Consider the following 22,847-nt stretch of genomic DNA (forward strand, 5'->3'; position numbering starts at 1 on the left):
AAATGTCACTTCAGCCTGCTCTTATTCTGGAAGTTTTTTTGTTTTGTTTTAAGGGAGTGTGTGGAGCTCTGACAGTACTCATGCGAGATGCTATCAAGCCAAACCTCATGCAGACTCTAGAGGTGAGTGTTGTTGTACTGGCTTGTTCAAATTTGATTAATCTGGGCATATAAAGGCCTTGAAGGCTTCATAACTAGTGCTGCCATCTTTTATTTGATTAAAGGTTTAGTTTACCCAAAACATTTCAATTCTAGGGATGCACAAATGAAAATTCTGGGCCGAAATTAACAATTCAGGAAGCACTTGGCTGAACACCTAAACCAGAATGCTTTGTAATAATTATTTTTTGTTTTGTTAAATAATATAAAGTAATTTTGAAAGACTTTTTAAAACTAAATGATCACGTTTTATAGACACTGAATGAGTCGAGGTGACATTACTGGTGTTGCCATGGCAATGCCGTAGTTATATTACAAGCATCACAGGAAGTATACTACATTGTAATGTCCTATCTGCGTAGTTTTTGAGAAAACTATCCGTTTTTGGTGGGCATGTGCAGTTCATGCATGAATAAGTATTAGTGTTGTCATTATACTGGAATTTTGGAACCAGTCGCTACTGTAATTTTAAAAACGTCCATTTCCTGCTACCTTTTGAGTGCTGTGGAGCGCGTACTTAAACACCACTGATCGGTCATTGTATTCTCATGCTCAACAGATGACTGTGTTTGGCCGTGAAGGTCATCAGTTCATCACTCTTCACCAAGTGCAACACAGATAAACAGACTCTTGATCGTTTCAAAGCCGCGAAGATAAGTCGATCCATCAGCGGATCACTCGTATGTCAACTTATAAACAGACCAGCTGATCGACACGACTCAAATGTCAGCAGGAAATACACGTTTTTAAAATTCCAGTACCAATTGATACTGAAATTCCAGTATCATGACAACACTAAGAAGTATGTTATATCTGAATAACAAAACAAAGTCTCTATTTCACAACCTTTATTTTCACCTTCATTTCCAACAACTGCACCCTAAAGGCTGATTTATACTCAATGTGTGTATCAATCACACGCGTATGGTCCGGTGCAATAAAAGAGTTTCAGTCATTTTCCTATTTAAGGCTGGACTCTTCTGTAGTTACATCATGTACTAAGACTGACAGAAAATCAAACGTTGCTATTTTCTAGGCTGATACGACTAGGATCTATACACGCATTCAGGCCTAATAATAAATCAACATTCACGGCTAAAAAATTAGCTTACTGTCACCGTAAGCTGCTAGATAGATATGCAAAAATTATTTTTATATACAAGATATACAAAATTACCTTTTTCTGCCCTGAATTTGTTAACTTTATTACAGAAATAAATGTACTAAATTAAATTAAAATTAAAAATTAAAATGTAATTAATTTAAATTGAATTAAATTATTATTATACATTTTTTTTTTTAAGAATTTTGTCTGTTTTATGGTACAAACTGATATCTATTTAGTAGTCATTGCCTGTAAACACCTTTTTGAAAACTGCTTTGCAGCGCAATCAATTTTTGGTGTCTTATTAACTATTTAACTTTCCCTTTGTGACTTCATCACTTAAGTCTCTTTGGTTAAATTGAGTTCATGACACCACTCTAAACTAACTGAGGCTGCGTCCGAAACCGCATGCTTCCAAACTATACAGTACGCTAAAATCCGTATGCGAGCCGAGTAGTATTCGAAAATCAGTATGAGAGTAGTACCCGAATGACTTACTACTACCGGCGAGATTCTTAAGTGCGCATTCCATGCATGCTGCGCTATCCCAGATGCCCGCGAGAGAACTCATGAATGGAAGTGAAGCGACGCAACTGACGCGGGTAGGTCATGTGACCATGACAAAATGGCGGATGTAGTGCGACCGAATTACATTCATACTGTATAGAACGTACTTTTCTAAGAGCCGAGTAATACATTTAAATGCAGTACCTACTCAGTAGTAGGTGGTTTCGGACAGCCCAAGTTTTGAATATTTAAAAAAACGTAAAATACTTGCAGCCAAAACTTAAGCACTTAAGCCTGAAAACAGTTGTACTGTGTTTTGAGCTTTTTGTTGTCTCTGAGGAAGCAGAAAAAAGCGTTTTTTTTAATGTTGTTGTTTGCAGATGCTAAATGCATACAATTTTTGTCCCTCTAAATTTTATTTTTCATGATTTTTTTTTGAGCATGAACCACTTTTGCTGCTTAATTACCCACTATTAGTTAGCAAAAAAGTTTCATTTCCACAAACCAAGGTAAATATATTCTTCAATGAAGTAACTAAACATCATTGGCAATGGATTACTTATGAAAACTTGTATCACGCATCCCTGCTTTTCTCTCAGCTTGACTAGTTGCTTATTTTAGATTTGCATCTGCTTTCATGTCTATCTTTCTCTAATGTCTTAAGCCTTTGTCTGCACAATTGTTTAGGGAAACCCTGTGTTTGTTCATGCTGGACCTTTCGCAAACATTGCACACGGAAATTCCTCAATCTTGGCTGATAAAATTGCTTTGAAACTAGTTGGACCTCAGGGATTTGTGGGTAAGTTTCACAGATTATCGCTAACTTTCTGGTGATGTCATTGTCATCATTTTAAATTATTTGTGAAGTGAAGAACTTGTATAGCTGACAAATGTTGAAACTGAAAAGGGTCAAGTAAAAAAGGTAAAGGTTAAAACGAACAAATAAAAATAATAATTCATATAAAACATTATGTGGATGTGAAAACGGAGTAGAGGATTGAAAAGATATTAATATAGAAAAGTACACCAGCTGACCAAATGACCAGCTGTGTTTTTAAGATTATCAAAAATTAAATGCAGGATATATGATTTATTTTACTTTTATTATTTTCCAAAAAATTCTTCGAGCAATGTTCAAATCTAGAGAAATAAACTATTAGTTTAGTGAGCTGGATCATGTCCTGTGTGGCCACACTAATAACATGACAGCACAGAACTGCTTTATAACAGTGGCATAATAAAAGCTTCGCTGCTTTCGTACCCCATCACACTGATCTCTTATCAATTGCTTCAGCACTTTTTTTAATTGCCTCCTTACTTTGCTTCATACTACCATGATAATAAGTGTAGAATACTTTAGCTCAGGGGTCACCAAACTTGTTCCTGGAGGGCCGGTGTCCTGCAGATTTTAGCTCCAACCCTAATCAAACACACCTGAACAAGCTAATCAAGGTCTTACTAGGTATTCTTGAAACAATCAAGCAGGTGTGTTGAGGCAAGTTGGAGCTAAACCCTGCAGGGACACCGGCCCTCCAGGACCGTGATTGGTGACCCCTGCTTTGGCTCATCCATGAAGGCGATTTCTGCAGGAGACTTGTAGGAGCTAATGAAGAAGGCCATGGCATCATCAAACTACGACTTGTTTGTTGTGAAGACACTCCCTCTTTTATTACATACTGTGCATTTTTAAAGTCCCTGTGAAGTTAATCCTCCGGAAAAAAAATTGTGTTTTGGTAATCTTCAATCAAAATCTGACCATTTGCTTCTGCTTTTGGAGTGGCGCTTCTTCTCTATTGATGTCAGTTAACTTAAGCCACAATATTCTTAACCACACCCCGCTTACCATTAGTTTTGAGGGAGCCCCACCCCTGCTCTACATATGGTTTTAGATGGAAGTACATCAACATACTGGAATAAAGTCCATGTGAACCAGGGGTTGCTGAGACTTTTAATTCTAAAAATGTATTGTCTGATTGTTTGTAATGGATCCCATCAGTTTAGATTTACTCTTGTTTGTTTGTTTTCTGACAGTCACAGAAGCTGGGTTTGGAGCAGATATTGGAATGGAGAAATTTTTCAACATCAAGTGTCGCAACTCTGGTCTTAAGCCTCATGTTGTGGTGTTGGTTGCTACAGTCCGAGCACTTAAGATGCATGGAGGTGGTCCGACGGTGGGTCTGATAATAACTCCTGCATAGTGGAAGGAGGAGCTGATTTAAAGGAGTGTAGTGAATGCTTATGGAGTTGATTAATGTGCATTTCATTGTGTCTTTTCTATAGGTTACTGCAGGCACCCCTCTGCCAAAAGAATATATTGAAGAGGTACTGTAAAATCATTTACACATCCATCTTTTGAAATCTGCTTTGATCTTCTGGGCAGTGTTTGTAAGGACTTGAGCAGATGGATTTGTAGTGGTTTTGAGTTTCTAGAAAAAGATTTCTTTTAGGTGAAACTATGGCCTATGATGAACTGGATTACTGATGAATACGAAGCCATTGTGTCTCATCAGTTACCGATGGATGGATGGATGGATGGATGGATGGATAGATAGATGGATAGATAGATGGAACGATAGATATAGATAGATAGATGGATAGATAGATAGATAGATAGATAGATAGATAGATAGATAGATAGATAGATAGATAGATAGATAGATAGATAGATAGATAGAACGGAACGATAGATAGAGGGATGGAACGATAGATAGAGGGAAGGACGGATGGATAGATAGATAGATGGAACGATAGATAGATAGATAGATAGATAGATAGATAGATAGAGGGATAGATAGATAGATAGATAGATAGATAGATAGATAGATAGATAGATAGATAGATAGATAGATAGATAGATAGATAGAGGGATAGATAGATAGATAGATAGATAGATAGAGGGATGGAACGGAACGATAGATAGAGGGATGGAACGGAACGATAGATAGAGGGAAGGACGGATGGATAGATAGATAGATAGATAGATAGATAGATAGATAGATAGATAGATAGATAGATAGATAGATAGATAGAGGGAAGGACGGATGGATAGATAGATGGAACGATAGATAGAGGGATGGATAGATGGATGGATGGATAAATGGAACAGAACGATAGATAGAGGGTAGGACGGATGGATAGATGGAGGGATGGATAGATGGATGGATGGATAAATAGATGGAATGATAGATGGAATAATAGATGGAATGATTGATAGATGGATGGATGGATGGATAGGCTTATCCTGTGAAAACAACCGCCTACATGTACATTATTCCACTTATTATATGGCTACTCTCCACAAAAGTAAATCATTAGACAACATTTATTCATTTTGTAATTTATTTGCTGTTAAAATAATTTACCGACTTGTTCATTAAACGTAAAGCTTTCAGAAAAAAATGGCTGAATGCAGCCTTCACTAACATGCTTATTATTGTCACAATATGGTGCCAAACAGTCAAGAACAGTGAACTGACAGATAAGAATATAAGTGATAAAGTACATCCAGGCATTTATCACAGAATTAAGCCTGACAGGCTTATCTGTTGTATAAGACTAAAGACTTTTATTCTGCTAAAACAATCCTCTGGATGTACTTTATCCTGCTTTTTACATACTTGCCACGGAACTTTAAAATTAGACACAAAACCTGGTTCTAAGCCATACTAGTTTATTCATGTTTTTAATGAAGACAATGCTGACAGAAACAATAAAAGGCTGAATGGAGCATACACTAACCTGCGTATTATTGATTCACGTGATGGCACCAAACAGTCAAAACTTGTGCTGTGACAGACAAGTACAGTATATCGATGTAAATGTTTTCACTGACAGTCAAGATGATTCAAAGTACCCAGATGAACCTTGCATTATTAGTTTGAGGTCGTTATCTAGGAATCACTTGACCTGGAATGTTGGGATTGACTAATCAGAATCTAGTATTCAAGACATTTGTGTATTAAATATAAACTTATTCAGGAATAGACTCTCTAACGGTCAAGGTGATTCTCAGTCCATAGATGAGCCTGTGTTATTAGTTTCAGTGGTTACATGGCTCTCTGGAATGTTTGATTCTGATTGATCTGTCACAGCATTCCCTTGTATGTTACTTCATAAATGACAACCGCTCCATTCAGCTGTTTTTGTTTCTCTCTGCTTTGTTTAATAAAAGAATTAAACAATGTTTTTGTCACATTCATATAGGAGGTTGTTTTAGCAGAATAAAGCAGATAAGCTTGTCTGTCTGCAAAAATAACCGGCTGGATGTACTTTATCCCTTTTATTACATGACTACTTTCCATAAAATTTAAAACTTAGACATAAAACATTGTTCTCTGAGCTGTAATAGTTTATTAATTCTTTTGATAAAGACTAAGTTGAGAGAAACTAAACTGTCTGAATGAAGCATACACTGACCTACGTTTAATTTAGTCACAAGATGGTGCCAACCAGGTAGAGCTGTTGTATCCAGTATATTCAGAATTAAGTATTAAGGACAGCGGTGTAATAATCTGCGATTAACTCCTGAATGTACTTCATCCCTAAAAGTATCACTAGAACTGATTACTAAAACCTGTTCAAACCCCAAAATATGTTGTGACATTCATTACAGTACTTTGAACTCTTCTAGAACCTGACTCTGCTGGAAGCTGGATGTGCTAACATGAGGAAACAAGTGGAGAATGCTAAGCTTTTTGGAGTTCCAGTAGTTGTTGCTGTCAATGCTTTCAAGTAAGACCACATCTAATAATTAAACATACTGTTTTGGAGTTGATTACAGCAGTATAAAGTTGGCTAGATGCACAAGATGGTGCCAGTGATCTCCTATATTTTAAGTGGTACACAATAAATTCAGACACAATTTATACCCAAACTGGTCATTCATAAATGCCTTGGCCAATACCAGTCACCACAATGGTTCAGCATTATCACCTCCAAGATCTCTCAAGCGTCTGAACTCCCAAAGAGTTATGACTGCTTTCATTGGGTTTCATTTTTAACTTATCGTCTTGTGCAGGACAGACACCAAGGCTGAACTGGATCTGATCTGCAAGATGGCCAAAGAGGCAGGAGCGTTTGACGCCGTGCCCTGCTCTCACTGGGCTGATGGTGGCGCTGGTGCTGTAGATCTGGCTCGAGCTGTTCAAAGAGCTGCAGACCTGCCCAACAGCTTCCAGTTTCTCTATGATGTTCAGGTAAAAAAAAATAAGAAATAAAGCAGAATGTTAGAACTGTTGCATTAACTTGTATTGATGATTGAGTCTGTTTAGCAACTTTGCCTGGTAGCATGGTGGTACTTGTATTCTGAAGGAAAGAAAAAAGTACAATATTTAGCATTGTGGAATTTAAAAGAGCAGCCCTTAAAGGGATAGTTCACCCAAAACTGAAAATTGTCATCATTTACTCTTCATTGGTCACAAACCTCTTTTGAGTTTCTTGTTGCCTCTTAAAGGGCACCTATGGTAAATCTACTTTTCAAGCTGTTTGGACAGACATATGTGCATGTATGGTGTATAGACTGTCATATTGGGGTGATATAAGCACACCCAGTGTTCAATTTAGCAACATAAAAACGGTGGACCAATTGGAGCTGTTTTCAAACCGACCGCTACTTTACGTAGGAGAGCGGTCCCCCCGCCCACCAATATTGATTGACAGGCGCGTCATCATATCCTCAGTTTGTTGATTCACGTCCGCCATTTTCAGCGTGAGTCGAAGCGATATCACTAAAGGAACACGCTAGCTCTATTTTTAGATGCAAGGCTCATTGGGCTCAACACAAGAGCAAAATTCTCCACATTATCGCTCTAATCGGAATTATTGGTTGTATCTTTAGGTAGGTTTGCAAACATGTGTACTTCTCATTGAGTCTACCTTATACTTCAGCCGTTTGCATTTCTCACGATCCCAGAAGCTCCCTGTGATCTTAACTAGCATGCGTTTTACAATTCTAAACATAGGTTTCTATCAGGGTACACTCAAGTTGACGGCTGGGCGCCGCGGACCGCTGCAGAAACCTATGTTTAGAATTCAAAAATGCGTGGCGCGACGATTCGGGACACTTCATGTTTCTGCCGCGCCACAGAGAGTGTCTGGTGTGCCGTGTCGCGGCTTCGAGCGACGCATCCGGTGCCTCAGTCAAAGTTAATTCAGTGTGCGTGGTTATTAGTTTCTGTGTACAAGCTCGGCACTTGAAACTAGCACACAGTTGGCTGTAAAACTGTACAAAGACACAAATGATTTTGTACTCTCTGCTTGGTCTGTGTCAGAGTACATGTACAACTGAATGCGGATCCTCTCTCTCCTTCTGCTTCTGCCTGTCAGACTCTGTTGCAAACACAGAGCGGGTGAGCTCATGGCCCGGCCCCTTGTTACGTTGGAGGGAAGCCGAAACTAATCTACATGTGAAGCAACACACCCATAAATCAGCGAGCTGTGGACACGCCCCCAACATGACACTTTTTAAACACATTATAATAAACAATCTGAATTGTGTTTTAAACTGAACCTAAACTGGCACACTCAGAAGAGCCATAATATTAACATTAAATCATAAAAAAGAGGTAAACTATGGGCCCTTTAAACACAAAAGAAGATATTTTGAAGAAATCGCAGAAACCAGTAACCATTGACTTCCGAAATATTTTTTGGGTTTCTATTATGGAAGACAGTGGTTAAATGCTTCTAAACTTCTTCGAATTTGTTTTTTGAGTTCAACAGAAAGTAAAATTCTTAAAGGTTTGAGACCACTTGAGGGTGAGTAAATAGTGTGTAACTTGTAATTTTTGGGTGGTCTATAATGTGGTTTTTTTGTCACACAAGATTTGAATGTCTCTTCAAAACTCCCCAAAATGTTATGCTCAGACAGGACACTCCTGCTGAAGTGCTCCAGAAATTGATGTTAAACTAATTTCAAAATGTAAATGTGATCCTTTTATTCGTAAATCAATTTAATGCGACACAATCTTACTGTAAAAATAGCAATCAGAAAATACACAGCAGGTAAAATAAGAATTGAAAACAACACCATTTTTCTCAGAAAACCAGTCCTGTTCACTTGAAATTTTCACCAGATGTCGGTAACAACCAAAGTAATGCATACATAGAAAGAAAACAAAGCTGGTTGGTTTCGAAATTTAGTTAATAAAATGAAACGACACCGGGGAAAAGTACTGAGTTTGTTCTTATCTTACAGTTACCCATAGCAGACAAGATCAGAATCATTGCGCAGAAGATCTATGGTGCAGATGATATTGAACTTCTCCCAGAGGCTCAACAAAAAGTGGAACGGTACAGCAGACAGGTATGAAAAGCAGCATTGTGCTTTAATAATAGAGTTCTTTATTGCAGGAATGGGGACCAAAAGGCTTTAATTCTGTGAGAAACTTATTTAAATCAGTTTAATCTTTTGAAGCAGTTTTTAACACTGTTAAATCAAATACAGTTTTAGAGTTTTCGCAAAAATAAATAGTAAAACCTTAATATAATTTATATCTGCAGTATGATTTTTCTTACCATGGAACCTGGGAAAATGGAGGAAATATTTCTGAATTATTTCAGAGAGAATGTCTGATTTTGTTGCAATAAATTGATGCTCAGTTGGTAGATAAATATATGTATATTAGTGGTGTAATGGATAACAAATCTCATTGTTCAGATTACACTACAGTATATTGGCTTGGGTGGGAGGTGTGCATTGACTCAAGGCTGCAGGCCAAGTACTTTATTGTCCCACCAGTGAAGAAACACGTTTGTACGAGGAACTACTTTCTTCCGCCATTCATTCATATCTGCAGCTGACGTCAGAACAGCAGAAGCCGTTACTACTTCACCAACAACACTTTAGAGCTAGTGTTTAAATGATTCTCTAGCGTATTGTTTAAAGCAGTGTTTCCCAACCCTGTTCCTGGAGGCACACCAACAGTACATATTTTGGATGTCTCCGCTATCTGACCCATTAACTTCAGGTTTTGGAGTCTCTTCTGATGTTATGATAAGATGATTCAGGTGTGTTTGATTAGGGAGAGGTTGAAAATGTGGACTGTTGGTGTGCCTTCAGGAACAGGGTTGGGAAACACTGGTCTAAAGTGATAACAAAACGGGTGAATTTGCTCACATTTTAAGATTATATGACTGAACGGCATGAAATGTCAGTCTAGAGACATTTCCCAGTATTTCTTTGTTGCAATCAGGAGATCACAAGAATTAACCCTGAAAAAGCCAAAGCAAAGCAAACACTAGCAGGTTACTATGCTATAAATACAACACTACAATATACAAAAGAGAGAGATCGAGTTTTTGTCTCCTACAGTCTTATGCAGTCTCTGTCGCCATCTTGTGGTGGAACGTCAACTGTTTATTTTTTTTTTCCTCTGCGGATGGCCGCCAACACACTGAATCTCCGAAATTATAAATATTTTGAAAACAGCACTATTCCTATAAATAAACTGCATAGTTGCAGTCTACACAAATACATCCCTGCCTAAAAAAAGCCTCAAACGTACATTATGTTGTCCAACAGCTGCAATATTTGTCCAACTGTAGTGAGCTTCTTCTGCTTGTCATGTGGGCGGAGTAATATACAAGGGTGAAGAGGCTGTACGAGTGCTGATATTGCTGAATAGTCAGTCAGTCAATCAGAACTGGTCTGTCTGCTTCTCAGATCTGATCTAAACAACTAAAGCTACGGTCACACCGGGCTATGTGTGTGCGAAATTCTGTCGTGCGGCGCTGCGAAAAGGGGCGGGATTAAACAAGATGATTAGACATTTATAAAGCCAGCGATAGCTCCATGTTTTAGATTTCTGTCCAGAGAGGTCATGTTTTGATCCTCGATTAGTCTCACGCAGTCAAGTGATGCGATTTCGCAGGTCAGAGTTCACCAAGCTTGAACTTTGCACCGCAGCGACCTGCGAAACTTGACTCATGACCTTGCGTTTCCGGTCTGATGCATTCGCGTGCGTATGAATGGAAGTCTATGGGAGGAAAAGCCTAGTGTGACCGCAGCTTAACTGCAAGATTAAACAAGTGACAGAAAACATGTTTAAAAATCTAAGAAAGCATTTAGGCGTCTCTATAACTGCTTTCATAATCATTATATTTTACAGGAAAGCCAAAATGTGATATGAATGATTCAGAAAAACAATCTCTCTGCGATCGTAACAAATTTAGGATTAATTTACGAGTTTTTTATTAATCCGGGGGTCAAGTGCGTTCCGAACCATGGGTTGTCATCAACCGTAATCTGTTACACCCCTTAATGCAGTGTTTCCCAACCCTGTTCCTGAAGGCACACCAACAGTACACCTTTTCCACCTCTCCCTAATCAAACACACCTAAATCAACTCATCAGAACATTAGAAGAGACTCTAACACCTGAAGTTAATGGGTCAGATAAGGGAGACGTACAAAATATGTACTGTCAGTGTGCCTCCAGGAATAGGTTTGGGAAACACTGCCTTAATGTATGTATTACTCATCACGTTTACATGTACATAAATACCGTATATACCTTTACAAATATATATATTTGAGATTATTATTATTATTATTATTAGAGGTTATTCTGGATGGAACTATATTAGGACATGCTCTCACCCTGCATGTCATTTTCCCTTTAATGTCTTTTCATAATGAGCAAAATCTGAGTATAATGTATAGTTTATACACCTGATGATTGTACAATTTGTATATACATAACCTTTACACATTTATATTAGTTATACTCTGGTTATTTGCACTACTGGTTTGTTGAATCTAATTGAATGTCTTGATATTGTAAGGTCATTTACGATTGCATATTGAGGATCAAATGTAACCTGAAATTCTATGATCCTAAAAAAGAAAGAAACAGAAAATAGCCATCAAAGCTGGCATGGCGCTAAACACAAACAATTGCTGATGACCATGGTTGAATGGTGCACATACTGAGGGTGTTTTGGGGAAAATGATATCTTGTAACAGCATGAAGCTAGTGTAATTTTTAATGAACTGTTTTTGTCTCCCTCAAGGGTTTTGCGAATCTGCCCATATGTATGGCCAAAACTCATCTGTCTCTGTCACACGATGCTGAAAAGAAAGGCGTTCCTACTGGATTCGTTCTTCCCATTCGTGACATTCGTGCCAGCGTTGGGGCAGGATTCCTCTACCCGCTGGTTGGCACTGTAAGTAGCGTAAAATGACCGTTCACATATTTACTCTGCACACTGCTGTTTCTTTAGTATTCAGATAATAACTGTAAACCCAACAGGATTTAAAAAGTTTAAATCTGAATTTCTCTAAACTTTTGGGGCCTGGAACTATTTTGCAAGGAGTCCCTCATAGATATAATACTGTTGTTAGTCCGTTTCTTACTAGAATCATTTAGACTTAAACTCTTGTCATCTTAGTTTAGTTTATAACCCCAAGTGAAGTTATTGTAGTAAATAAAAACTAAGATAAAACTATTGGTCAGACTCATTTTTGTTAACTAAAATAAAACTGTAAATGAAAGCTGAAATTAAACAGAACTAACAACAGATACTGAAAAACAATCTGAACTAAAATAATATCTGACAGGCATAAGAGTCATTTTCAGGATTAATAAACACTCCTTCAAAATCTGACCTGTGGCTATTCGAAGGAGTGCCTGTAGATGGCGCTTTTACAGACAAACAGGAAATGAACATCTTCATTTGCCAAAAGATGTGAACAAGGCATGTTTCACTACAGAAATCATCTTTAATACGAAGTAGTTCTTCATAACCTTTTTACTCCTATTCATTCAAGTTACATTTGCATGGTTTTGGGTTCAGTATTTGTTCAAACTATTTTTTTACATTTTATTATTATGAAATTTAAATGAGCAATCTGCATAAACGCTTAACTTTGCTCTGGTCTACACTAGACTTGTTCTTTTAATTAAACCAGAATTACTAAAACTAAGAGTAAATGTATAAAAACGAAGTAGAAATGTGTTCATTAAATTAAAACTAACAAAACCATTAATTAAAATTCAGAGAAGGAATCAAAAACCTTGTCAAAACATTCCTTGTGACTTCAGTGGTTCAACTGTAATCATACAAAGCCCCCAAAACACTTGTGTGGACAAAACTGTTAAGCACAACTCTGTTTGCCTTTATCTTTTCTTCTCTTACTATAGACGGGATGTATTGCCATTAGAGTCTAATGACGCAAGCATTACAGTGCCCAACATATACATCAGGGGTCACCAATCTCGGTCCTGGAGGGCCGGTGTCCCTGCAGGGTTTAGCTCCAACTTGCCTCAACACACCTGCCTGGATGTTTCAAATATACCTAGCAAGACCTTGATTGGCTTGTTCAGGTGTGTTTGATTAGGGTTGGAGGTAAAATCTGCAGGACACCGGCCCTCCAGGAACAAGTTTGGTGACCCCTGCTATACATGAACTCTTGATCTAATATGGAAGACTTTGGGAAACACAGTAGCTCTTATATAGTTTTTTCTCCTTTTATATATTTACAGACACAACAAATCCATATTGTTATTGAAATGTACAGTCTTGACAGACGTTTGATTTATTTAGATTTTTTTTTTATTTTGTAACTTTCCGCATCATGTAATCAATGCTATCTCACGGCAGAACTTTTTGATTTAGTGGCTAATTCGTACAGTTTAGTACAATTGGCTCATCCCCCAATGAGGGTTGGGTTTGGGGGTGGGGTTTGGTGCCACGCCTCTTTTTAAAAATCTAACGTTTTTGTACGGCTGAAATGTACAAAATGTAAAATAGTTACGTTTCCTCTTGAGATCAACCTGCATACAGTTTCGTTTTTTATGACTGGATTTATCATTCCATCTGCATTTTCTGGATAATTGAAGTCATAGGCAGACCCCCTAGTTTTTCACGAATCCGCGATCACTGAATCCAACGCGAAATCAACAAAGATTGGATTAGACATCCTGGGGTGTGAATTGGGCAAAACATTTCTGGGAATTACCACCACAAAATTTATCGCAAAAAAATCACAAAAACAACCCAGAGATGGGTCACCAACTTTGAGGGCGCTTGTTTAAAGTACTTTTTACATTGATTAGTTACAAAAAAAAATCTCTAATTACACGAACACATGCAAAATATTATTTGCTTAATGCATTCAATTACTTGTTTATTTTTTTATATAAATGCAGATGCCGACTATTCCTGGTCTTCCTACACGTCCATGCTTCTATGACATTGATCTGGATACTGAGAGTGGAGAGGTCATTGGACTTTTTTAAAAGAGGCCGTTTTATTGGGGTTTGTAGGAATCTCTATCATTACATAAAACACACTTTGTCCATAAGAAATTACATCTTTCAATACAATTGTATTTAATTCACAAGTCTATTTCATCATCTTGTTTTAGAGTGCAGATTGTGTTGGTCCCTGCAGGATTCCCTCCATTATACTCAAGAGCTCTGTCTTCCTCTCGGATCTGAGATCATTGTTGTTAATATTGCAATAGAAGAGATGTCCATAATTGTCCTAATGTCATACATTTTTTTTACGCTGTTTGACCTGTTACATTTGAAAATCTTTTTCTAATAAATACATTTGTGGTGATACTGGAAGAACAAATAAAACTGCCCTAACATTGACCTGCTTGCTATCTATCTATCTATCTACCTACCTATCTACCTATCTACCTATCTACCTATCTACCTATCTATCTATCTATCTATCTATCTATCTATCTATCTATCTATCTATCTATCTATCTACCTATCTACCTATCTACCTATCTATCTACCTATCTACCTATTTATCTACCTATCTATCTATCTTAAAGCGCAATTGTACTTTTGCTATTAATAATTATTTCTTAACAAAATCTGACCAATTCCTGACTGTCCAGTTTATAGGTAAGTAAATGAAACGCAATTGAATAGACACTGTCATTACATATTGCAGTTATCGTTTAATTGTGCCATATGATGAAAATCTGGATATACCAAGGCATAGCTGAATAATAGGAGTTGAGTACATGGAAATGGCATGAATAGCTTGGATTTTACAAGCTATTCAAAAGTATTTACATTTATCGTATTCCAACTAGTCCTTCACTCACCCACTCGTTCCAAACAGGGATCGAAGCGGCGATTCTTGCATGGGAGGCGAATGCTCTGAGGAGGAGGCTATGGAAGTGATGCTTTCGGTTCAGCTGGCCTCCGTTAAACACTATACTATGATATTCAGTGGTCTTCTTTAAAGATAGTTGTAAAAAATCAGCTAATACACTTTAGTATGTTTCAAAACGTTTTTACTATACATGACTGTTGTATTTTAGTTTAATTGCTGGTGTATGGGACCGATGCAGTGCTTTGAAACAGTAGAAACGTATATAATCGATGCCTGATCTCTCGCTATACACTTTACTAACCCATGAGGGTGTTTAAACCTTTGAATCAAAATTCGAAGCGGTCACGTGGATATAGGCGAAAATGAAGCTTCGGACGTCACTGATCACGTGATGATTGCAAAACGAATCAAGCTCCGGTACACTGCTTCACTGCGAGATGTATCGTTTTTTTAAAATACATGCTTCGAAGCCTCGGCGCACAACATCACATCACTACCTTATGGCCCGTTTCCACCGAGTGGTACGGTATAGTACGGTGCGGGCCGTTTCCAGTGTTAAAAGGTACCAAAAAGCGAACCGTACCTTACAACTTTTTGGGTACCCTTTCCAAAAGGCGGAGCTAGACGCACAGCTGAACACTATTGGTTTACAGAGATACATCACTAGCTCATACACAGCAAGCAGGAGAATAAAAACAAAAAAAGCGCCATTTTTAAATACACATCCAAGACATTACAGCGTAATAATATATACATATAATAATGAGCCATGGTCGACCCGAGCTCAAACAAACCTTGTTGTTGTCTTGATGAACGACCACAAAGCCAAGAAGTTCCGCTTTCTCCAGAGAGCTCGCGATCACGTCTATATTTGAAATGAACTTTTGAGCTGATGATAATAATGTGAGTGTGATTATTAAAGTGCTATTGACATCCAATACATTCAGAAAGGCCAGTGCAGTTCCAGTTATACCAACATAAATTTCAAGCCTTACCTTAACCCAGCCATGTACGTAGATCATAGGTCTCAAACTCATTTCCTGGAGGGCCGTAGCTCTGCACAGTTTTGCTCCAGCCTTGACCAAACACAGCTGATCCAAATAATCAAGGTGTTGATGACTTTGAACACCTTGATTATTTGGATTAGTTGTGTTTGATCAGGGTTGAAGCAAAACTGTAGAGCTACGGCCCTCCAGGAAATGAGTTTGAGACCTATGATGTAGATATCAGAGAGCGATTTGAAATCAATTCATTACAATGCACCCGGGCGGCAAGGCTAAGTGGTTGGCATGATTGCTTTACAGCTAGAAGGTCACTGGTTCGAGTCCCAGCTGCACGAGAAGACCTTTCTGTGCATTTTCTTTGCATGTTCTCCCCCTGTCTGTGTGGATTTCCTCTGGGTGCTCCAGTTTCCCCATAATCCAAAGACAAGTGTAACGGAGGCCAGCTAGTAAGTGCTGTGCAGGTAAACCTCACTCTTCTGACCACTAAAGGTGCTCTAGCGACAGACGCTAGAGGCCATGGTCTTTAGCCTCCTTGGTAGAGCACCCGACTCCCATGTGGAAGGACGCCGGTTAGATACCAGCCCGGAGCGGGTTGGGTGGTGTAGGACAGGCGGGGTTACACATGCAATATAAGTGAATTAGATAAAAAGTAAAATTGACCGTAGTGTGTGAATGAGGACAGTGTGTGTTTCCTGGAAGAGCATCTACTGCATAAAACAATTGCCAGAGTAGCTATTGGTTCATTTTGCTGTGGCGAACCCTGATAAAGCCAACGGAAAGGTAATGAGTGAGTGAATTAATGTACTATATGGAACCTTTAAGACGGCACAAAACAAACTAATTACTTTCAACTACTTTTCCTTCTAGATAAAACGTAACTGCTGTTGAAGAGAAACTAGTGAGAGAGTTCCCATTTAGTAATTTATGTTCATCACTTCATGTTGCTGACTGTTCTGCAGCGTAGTGTATGGCGCTAACATGACCTTTGCTTTTATACTTAAGCAAAATTGATTAAATTGTGGCTGTTTCTCAATTCTAAGAACGTAGAGAATGCCCTTGCGTTCTTGTGGAGACCGGTCTTGCCAGGTCACCTCGGAAAAATGATCTTTGGAGACCGCGAGAACAGAGAACGCATCCTGTGAGAAATGAGATGCTGCGTTCTTTCTGATGGTCACATGACCCCCATGCGTTTTTAATGGAAACTTATTTAAACATTACAGCATTCATACAACTATTTATTGTTTTTTCCCTTTTCAATATACATAACATGCACAAAAACCTTACAAATATACTTTTCACAGTACAAATAACACAGATTTTAATACTAATTTCAGCAAATAAACACCTTTCCATAGTAATGTTTACTTTCACCATCTCATTTAGGAAAACTCCTGAAATAAGTTATATCTATTAACTTTAATAATCAATCTATAGGGGCGAAGCAGTGGCGCAGTAGGTAGTGCTGTTGCCTCACAGCAAGAAGGTCGCTGGTTTGAGCCTCGGCTCAGTTGGTGTTTCTGTGTGGAGTTTGCATGTTCTCCCTGCGTTCGCCTGGGTCTCCTCCGGGTGCTCCAGTTTCCCCCACAGTCCAAAGACATGCAGTACAGGTGAATTGGGTAGGCTAAATTGTCTAGTGTATGTGTGTGTGAATGTGTAATCTATATAAAATGCTGCGCTTCCCACATTCTTTATTCTTTGAGTTTTGGGACTTCTAGAGCGAGTTCAGTGCTCAAGTCTGCATCGATGCATCCTCGATATCAAGAACACATCAGGGAACTTTCATGAATCCTCCATTCTTACGTTCTTGAGTTTAGGAACTGAACTTTGGCAGTTGATGATGATGTTACTCGAGAACACGAGGAGGCAAGATTGCTGAAGAAAGCATATTGAAAAAACAGCCTGTGTTTGCCAGATAGAAAATGTAATAAATTTTGCATGTAAAAGATTTACTAAATAGGCTGCCTGTATTCATGTGACTGAGTATTCATGTGGTTTTTCCTCAGAGGATATTGATTCCCACTTTAGTTGAAAACTGCAATTAAAATAATTGAATAATTCAGTCATACACTATTAAATTATACATAGTGTGAGCGGTAATACTGTAATTTTTTACATAAAATAAATTATAAAATGAAAACTTTTCAATATTACCAAATGAGTGATTTAGCTCATGACCTCTGAATATTATTACCCTTGCATCCATCCATTTTTTATAACATTCAAGGTAATGGAGACAGGTCTGCTTAATAAAACATGGCCTTGAAACTGATACGCTTTCTTCAATTTCCATGAAGCTCAATAGAGTATAATTAGTTGTTTATTTTTAATTCTTTGTATTATACAATCTATATCAAACAGTTCATGCAAAAAAAAAGTTTGCTTCATTGCATCAGTCTTTCAGGCTGGTCTCGGCTCAAAAGGTTGAAGTATCAGATATCTAAGATGTCTGACTTGCATTATAAATGACGTCACATGACTTGTGTACTCAACAGTATAGTAGGGGAAAAAACGCTGACTGTCATTGTGATGAGGACGGCAAGACTGAACGATGACGTTCATAGCGAAGACTTTTTATGATCTGCACGCAACTACTCTGGAAGGGGACACGATAGATTTCAATATTTACAGAGGAAGAGTGGTACTAATTGAGAATGTGGCCTCGCTGTGAGGGACGACCACCCAGGACTACACCCAGCTTAATGAGCTCCAGAGCAGATATCCTCATCGGCTCGTGGTCCTGGGCTTTCCTTGCAACCAGTTTGGATACCAGGTTTGTAAATGGAGACGTTTCAATCACTTTTTGTGACACTAACCCAGTCAGTTATTTGTAAATTAAGATTTATACATCTGAAAGCTAAATTAATAGAGTTAAAATGCAAATCTCTAAGTGTCATCTGAAATGTTCATCATTTTTCTATGCCTCCTATGTTTTATGTGCTGTTATTTCACTTTAAAAGCTATAAAAAGAACCAATTCGTTGCCATAAAGGGGGGCTTACTGAACCCATACAGTACATAGGACCCTGAGGAAAATGCTCATGCTAGAATTCAATTCAATTTACTTTTATTTCTATCATTCTTTTTCAATGTAGATTGTGTCAAAGCAGCTTAAAATAGAAGTTGTAATACACTGAAACAGTGTCAGTCCAGTTTTCAGAGTTGCAGTTCAGTTCAGTGGGGTTTAATTTTCACTGAAGAGCAAATCCAGCGATGCGCAGTCCCATACCAAGCAAGCCAGTGCTTCAGTTGGGCACGACCATTTCTCCTCTGGTCAAACTTCATGTGCAGAGCTGCAGTCTAAGTGCTAGAAGCTGGAGAACGCTGGACGTCCATCGTGGAGAAGCTGCAGGTGTGATTACGTCACCGGCGTGTGTTCAGGCTGGCCCTCGGGATCAATGCGGAGACTTGTCTGTCACTGGGGTCTTTCAGTCTCATGCTCTCCACTCCTCCGCGACCACCATAGTATATGCTCAGGATACGGCCTGGTCTAGGATTATGGAGAACTCTGGATAATGAAAAACAGACTAACATAAGTATAGATGCCGTTCAAATTATAATGTCTTTTAGGAAGCGTTCCCAAACAAGAAAATTTGAGATGGCACTTAGAGGCTTTTTCATTTAAACTCTTCATATGCTTTCCCTTGATGTTCAGCAGTCAACATTTAAAGTAGAATCTTTCATTAAAGCTGTCCTATAATTATTGATGGCTATTGTACACCCATTCTTTCTTAGGACAGGATGTTTGTTTCACTTCAAAGGTTGGCTGCTGTATACTTAGTTGGGATATGGCAATATCTGGTCTAGATCCAACTTTTTCAAAATCTGGTATTTGAAAGTCTTTCACACTTGAAAATTATAGATGATATGTGCATATTTTAAATTAATTTTAAGATAAGTTCCGGTTTAAGATTGGAAAGATATCCGCTGCAAAAAACTGCTGCTGTGACCCCTGATAAATTTAGGACTAAGCCGAATAAAAATATACCTGATGTCCAGAATATGGAACAGCGACAGATAAGGGCTGGGTTAACATCATGTTAAATTCTTAGCAATGCATATCACTACTATAGAATTAAGTGTTGATATTTTATTTACAGTAGGAAATATACAAGATATTATGGAACAATGTTTACTTAAAGGAATAGTTTTTACTCATTTTACTTAATTTTTACTCATTGTCATCATTTACTCATGACAAGGTGACTTGTTTCAAACCAGTTTGAGTTAAATGGTTTTGTTGAATACACACACACACACACACACACACACACACACACACACAAAAAAACACTTGGAAAGTGTTGGAACCTTTGAGTTTCATGGTATTTGCTTTTCCTAATATTGAAGTCAATAGATTCAGAATAAAGTAACTCATAAAGGTTTGGAACCACTCAAGGATGAGTAAATAGATTTAGGTTTAACAACTTTATTAATCCCACCAGGGGCAATTAGATTAGGGTAATAGCATTTCATGATACAACGAACACAACAATCCAAACAATCCAGAATGCTTCATGTATAACTTCTTAAATAGTTAAAAAAAAAAACCTTGGAAAAACACATGTATTAGAAATCTAAATTTAAAACTTGCTAAAATGTAATGTTGTAAAGCCTTACTGCCTCTGAAACAAAGGTAAATTTATATCTGTTGGAAGAGCGTGCTTCTTAACCTTCGTCCAGAGGGCAACAGAACAAAAAAAAGCTTCAGAGGATGGGAGTCATCTCTTATCACACTTTAAGTTTTCCTTAATACTTGCTGTTCATGTAACTCCACTAGACTCCTCAGAGGTAAACCAATAATCTTGGAGCAAGTCTTGACTAAATTTTGAAGTTGATTTTTCTCTCTAACGGAAAGTGAAGAGAACCAGCATAAAAAGGAAAAGCTTAATAAACTCTCGATATAGGTGGTGAAAAAAGTTCTCAGTAAACGTTTTTCTACAAAGAAAGAGTTCAGTTTTCTAAGAACATACAATCTCTGATGCACTTTCTTAGCAACAGCTTGTGAATTCTGCTGGAACTTTAATGTGGTATCAACTATTGTACCAAGATACTTATATTCCTGTACCCTCTCAACCTGTTTTCCGTTAAAATACACTGGTTTCACTTCTAAGGCATTTTTTCTAAAATCAATTACCATCTCTTTTGTTTTTGTGATATTCCAGCCTGATCTCACGAAAAAACGTAAGTATTTTACGTTTTGACAGTTTAGTGGCTAATTCGTACGAATTTGTACGAGTTCAGTTGTACGAATTTAAAAAAGAGGCGTGGCACCTAACCCCACCCCTAAACCCAACCGTCATTGGCGGATGAGCAAATCGTACTAAATTGTACGAATTAGATCATACGAATTCGTACGAATTAGCCACTAAATCAAAAAGTTACGAATTGCCGTGAGATTGTGTTGGATATCCAGTTGTAGTTCAGCTTCTTTGCACCACTTAAAAAACCCATTATGATTATCGCTGTCATTACAATCTATATTTGTTAACAAGGATAAAAAAACTGTCGTCAGCATACTTGATTATATGGCAGTTGTTCTTAGTGCTACGACATTCATTTGTGTACAATATAAAAAGAATTGAGGACAGTACACAACCCTGTGGAAATAGCGAGTAATTTTTCATTTTGGGGTGAACAATCTATTTAATATTTGAATGATTTTTGGAATATAATAAAAATGAATTATTTTGACCCACGCAATGTATTTCTGGCTATTGCAAGGACTGGATTTGTGGTCTAGGGTCACATTACAGGTGTTAGTGTATAGGGCCTTATATTTTTTAAATATTATATTTAATTTCTCTACTTTGTTCTTCTTGTTGTTTTCCAGGAGAACTGCTCTGATGGAGAAATTCCTAATTCCTTAAAGTATGTTCGTCCAGGTGAAGGGTATAAGCCTTCGTTCACTATTTTTCAGAAGTGTGTTGTAAACGGAAGCGATGCACATCCTGTCTTTTCCTACCTAAAAGACAAGCTTCCTTATCCAGACGATGACCCCGTGACATTAATTCAAGACCCTAAATATCTAGTCTGGAATCCAGTCAGTCGAAACGATATTTCGTGGAATTTCGAAAAGTTTCTAATTGGGCCAGAAGGCGAGCCCTTCAAAAGATACAGTAAGAAGTTCCAAACTATTAATATCGAACCTGACATTCAAAGGCTACTGAAGCTGACCAAGAACTAATGGAAACAAGTTAACTGTACATGTAGGCTAAGTCACTGACAGCATTGACGATGGTATTTATAATATAGGCTATATTATATTCCTTGTTAGCACCACTATGGCATCATCTCACCTTCTTTTATATTACTTAATGAAAGTGACACACCTAAATGTAACGGGGTTGCACCTGAGACTGTATATATTTAAGAATTTTGGATGATACCATTAACAAACACCCTGTAATAGACATACTGGCTGAAATAAAATGCGTCATCTGTCTCATCTACATCTCATTAATGTAACATCTGCATGTGCCTTTTGTGTTCGCTGCAGTCCCAAAGCTTTATAAATGGCTTTATAACCTTTTCCAGATTGGTAGATCTCAATTATTTTTATTCTCAGTTGCTCTTGAAGCTTTTGAGGATCTTTTGGTTTACTTCACTTTGTCAATCAGGTCCTATTTAAGTGATTTCTTGATTGTGAACGGGTATGCTTGACTGTATATGTAATCCAGTACTTTTTAGTAAGCAGCGTTAGAGGTATAGATTATTTGCTTGAAGTATATCAGAGCCTAGGGCGACACGGTGGCGCAGTAGGTAGTGCTGTCCCTTCACAACAAGAAGCTCGCTGGTTCAAGCCTGGTTTGCATGTTCTCCCCGCGTTCGCGTGGGTTTCCTCCGGGTGCTCCGGTTTCCCCCACAGTCCAAAGACATGTGGTACAGGTGAATTGGGTAGGCTAAATTGTCCGTAGTGTATGAGAGTGAATGAGTGTGTATGGATGTTCCCCAGATATGGGTTGCAGCTGGAAAGGCATCCGCTGCATAAAACATAT

The 22,847-nt window shown here is 38.0% G+C and overlaps 2 protein-coding genes across 2 annotated transcripts in view; both read left to right on the top strand.

The window, feature by feature from the left end:
* Window positions 1–14,333, top strand: part of mthfd1b (methylenetetrahydrofolate dehydrogenase (NADP+ dependent) 1b) — a 39,385-nt gene extending 25,052 nt beyond the window's left edge. Inside the window, exons 19-28 of the mRNA XM_056477032.1 lie at window positions 54–122; window positions 2,458–2,569; window positions 3,802–3,941; window positions 4,051–4,092; window positions 6,401–6,501; window positions 6,788–6,965; window positions 8,966–9,073; window positions 11,781–11,933; window positions 13,919–14,027; window positions 14,137–14,333. Coding sequence (XP_056333007.1) covers window positions 54–122; window positions 2,458–2,569; window positions 3,802–3,941; window positions 4,051–4,092; window positions 6,401–6,501; window positions 6,788–6,965; window positions 8,966–9,073; window positions 11,781–11,933; window positions 13,919–14,008 — 993 coding nt within the window. The 3' untranslated portion in view covers window positions 14,009–14,027; window positions 14,137–14,333. The remainder of the gene's footprint in view (window positions 1–53; window positions 123–2,457; window positions 2,570–3,801; window positions 3,942–4,050; window positions 4,093–6,400; window positions 6,502–6,787; window positions 6,966–8,965; window positions 9,074–11,780; window positions 11,934–13,918; window positions 14,028–14,136) is intronic.
* A 4,031-nt stretch (window positions 14,334–18,364) lies between these two features.
* On the top strand, window positions 18,365–22,349 carry gpx2 (glutathione peroxidase 2). The gene is made up of 2 exons (XM_056476924.1): window positions 18,365–18,623; window positions 21,683–22,349. The coding sequence occupies exons 1-2, from the start codon at window positions 18,402–18,404 to the stop codon at window positions 22,034–22,036; spliced, it is 576 nt and encodes a 191-aa protein (XP_056332899.1). The 5' UTR covers window positions 18,365–18,401; the 3' UTR covers window positions 22,037–22,349.
* Window positions 22,350–22,847: the final 498 nt, after the last annotated feature.

The sequence above is a fragment of the Danio aesculapii genome, chromosome 17 (assembly GCF_903798145.1).
Source record: "Danio aesculapii chromosome 17, fDanAes4.1, whole genome shotgun sequence".
In the NCBI taxonomy this organism is placed as follows: domain Eukaryota; kingdom Metazoa; phylum Chordata; class Actinopteri; order Cypriniformes; family Danionidae; genus Danio; species Danio aesculapii.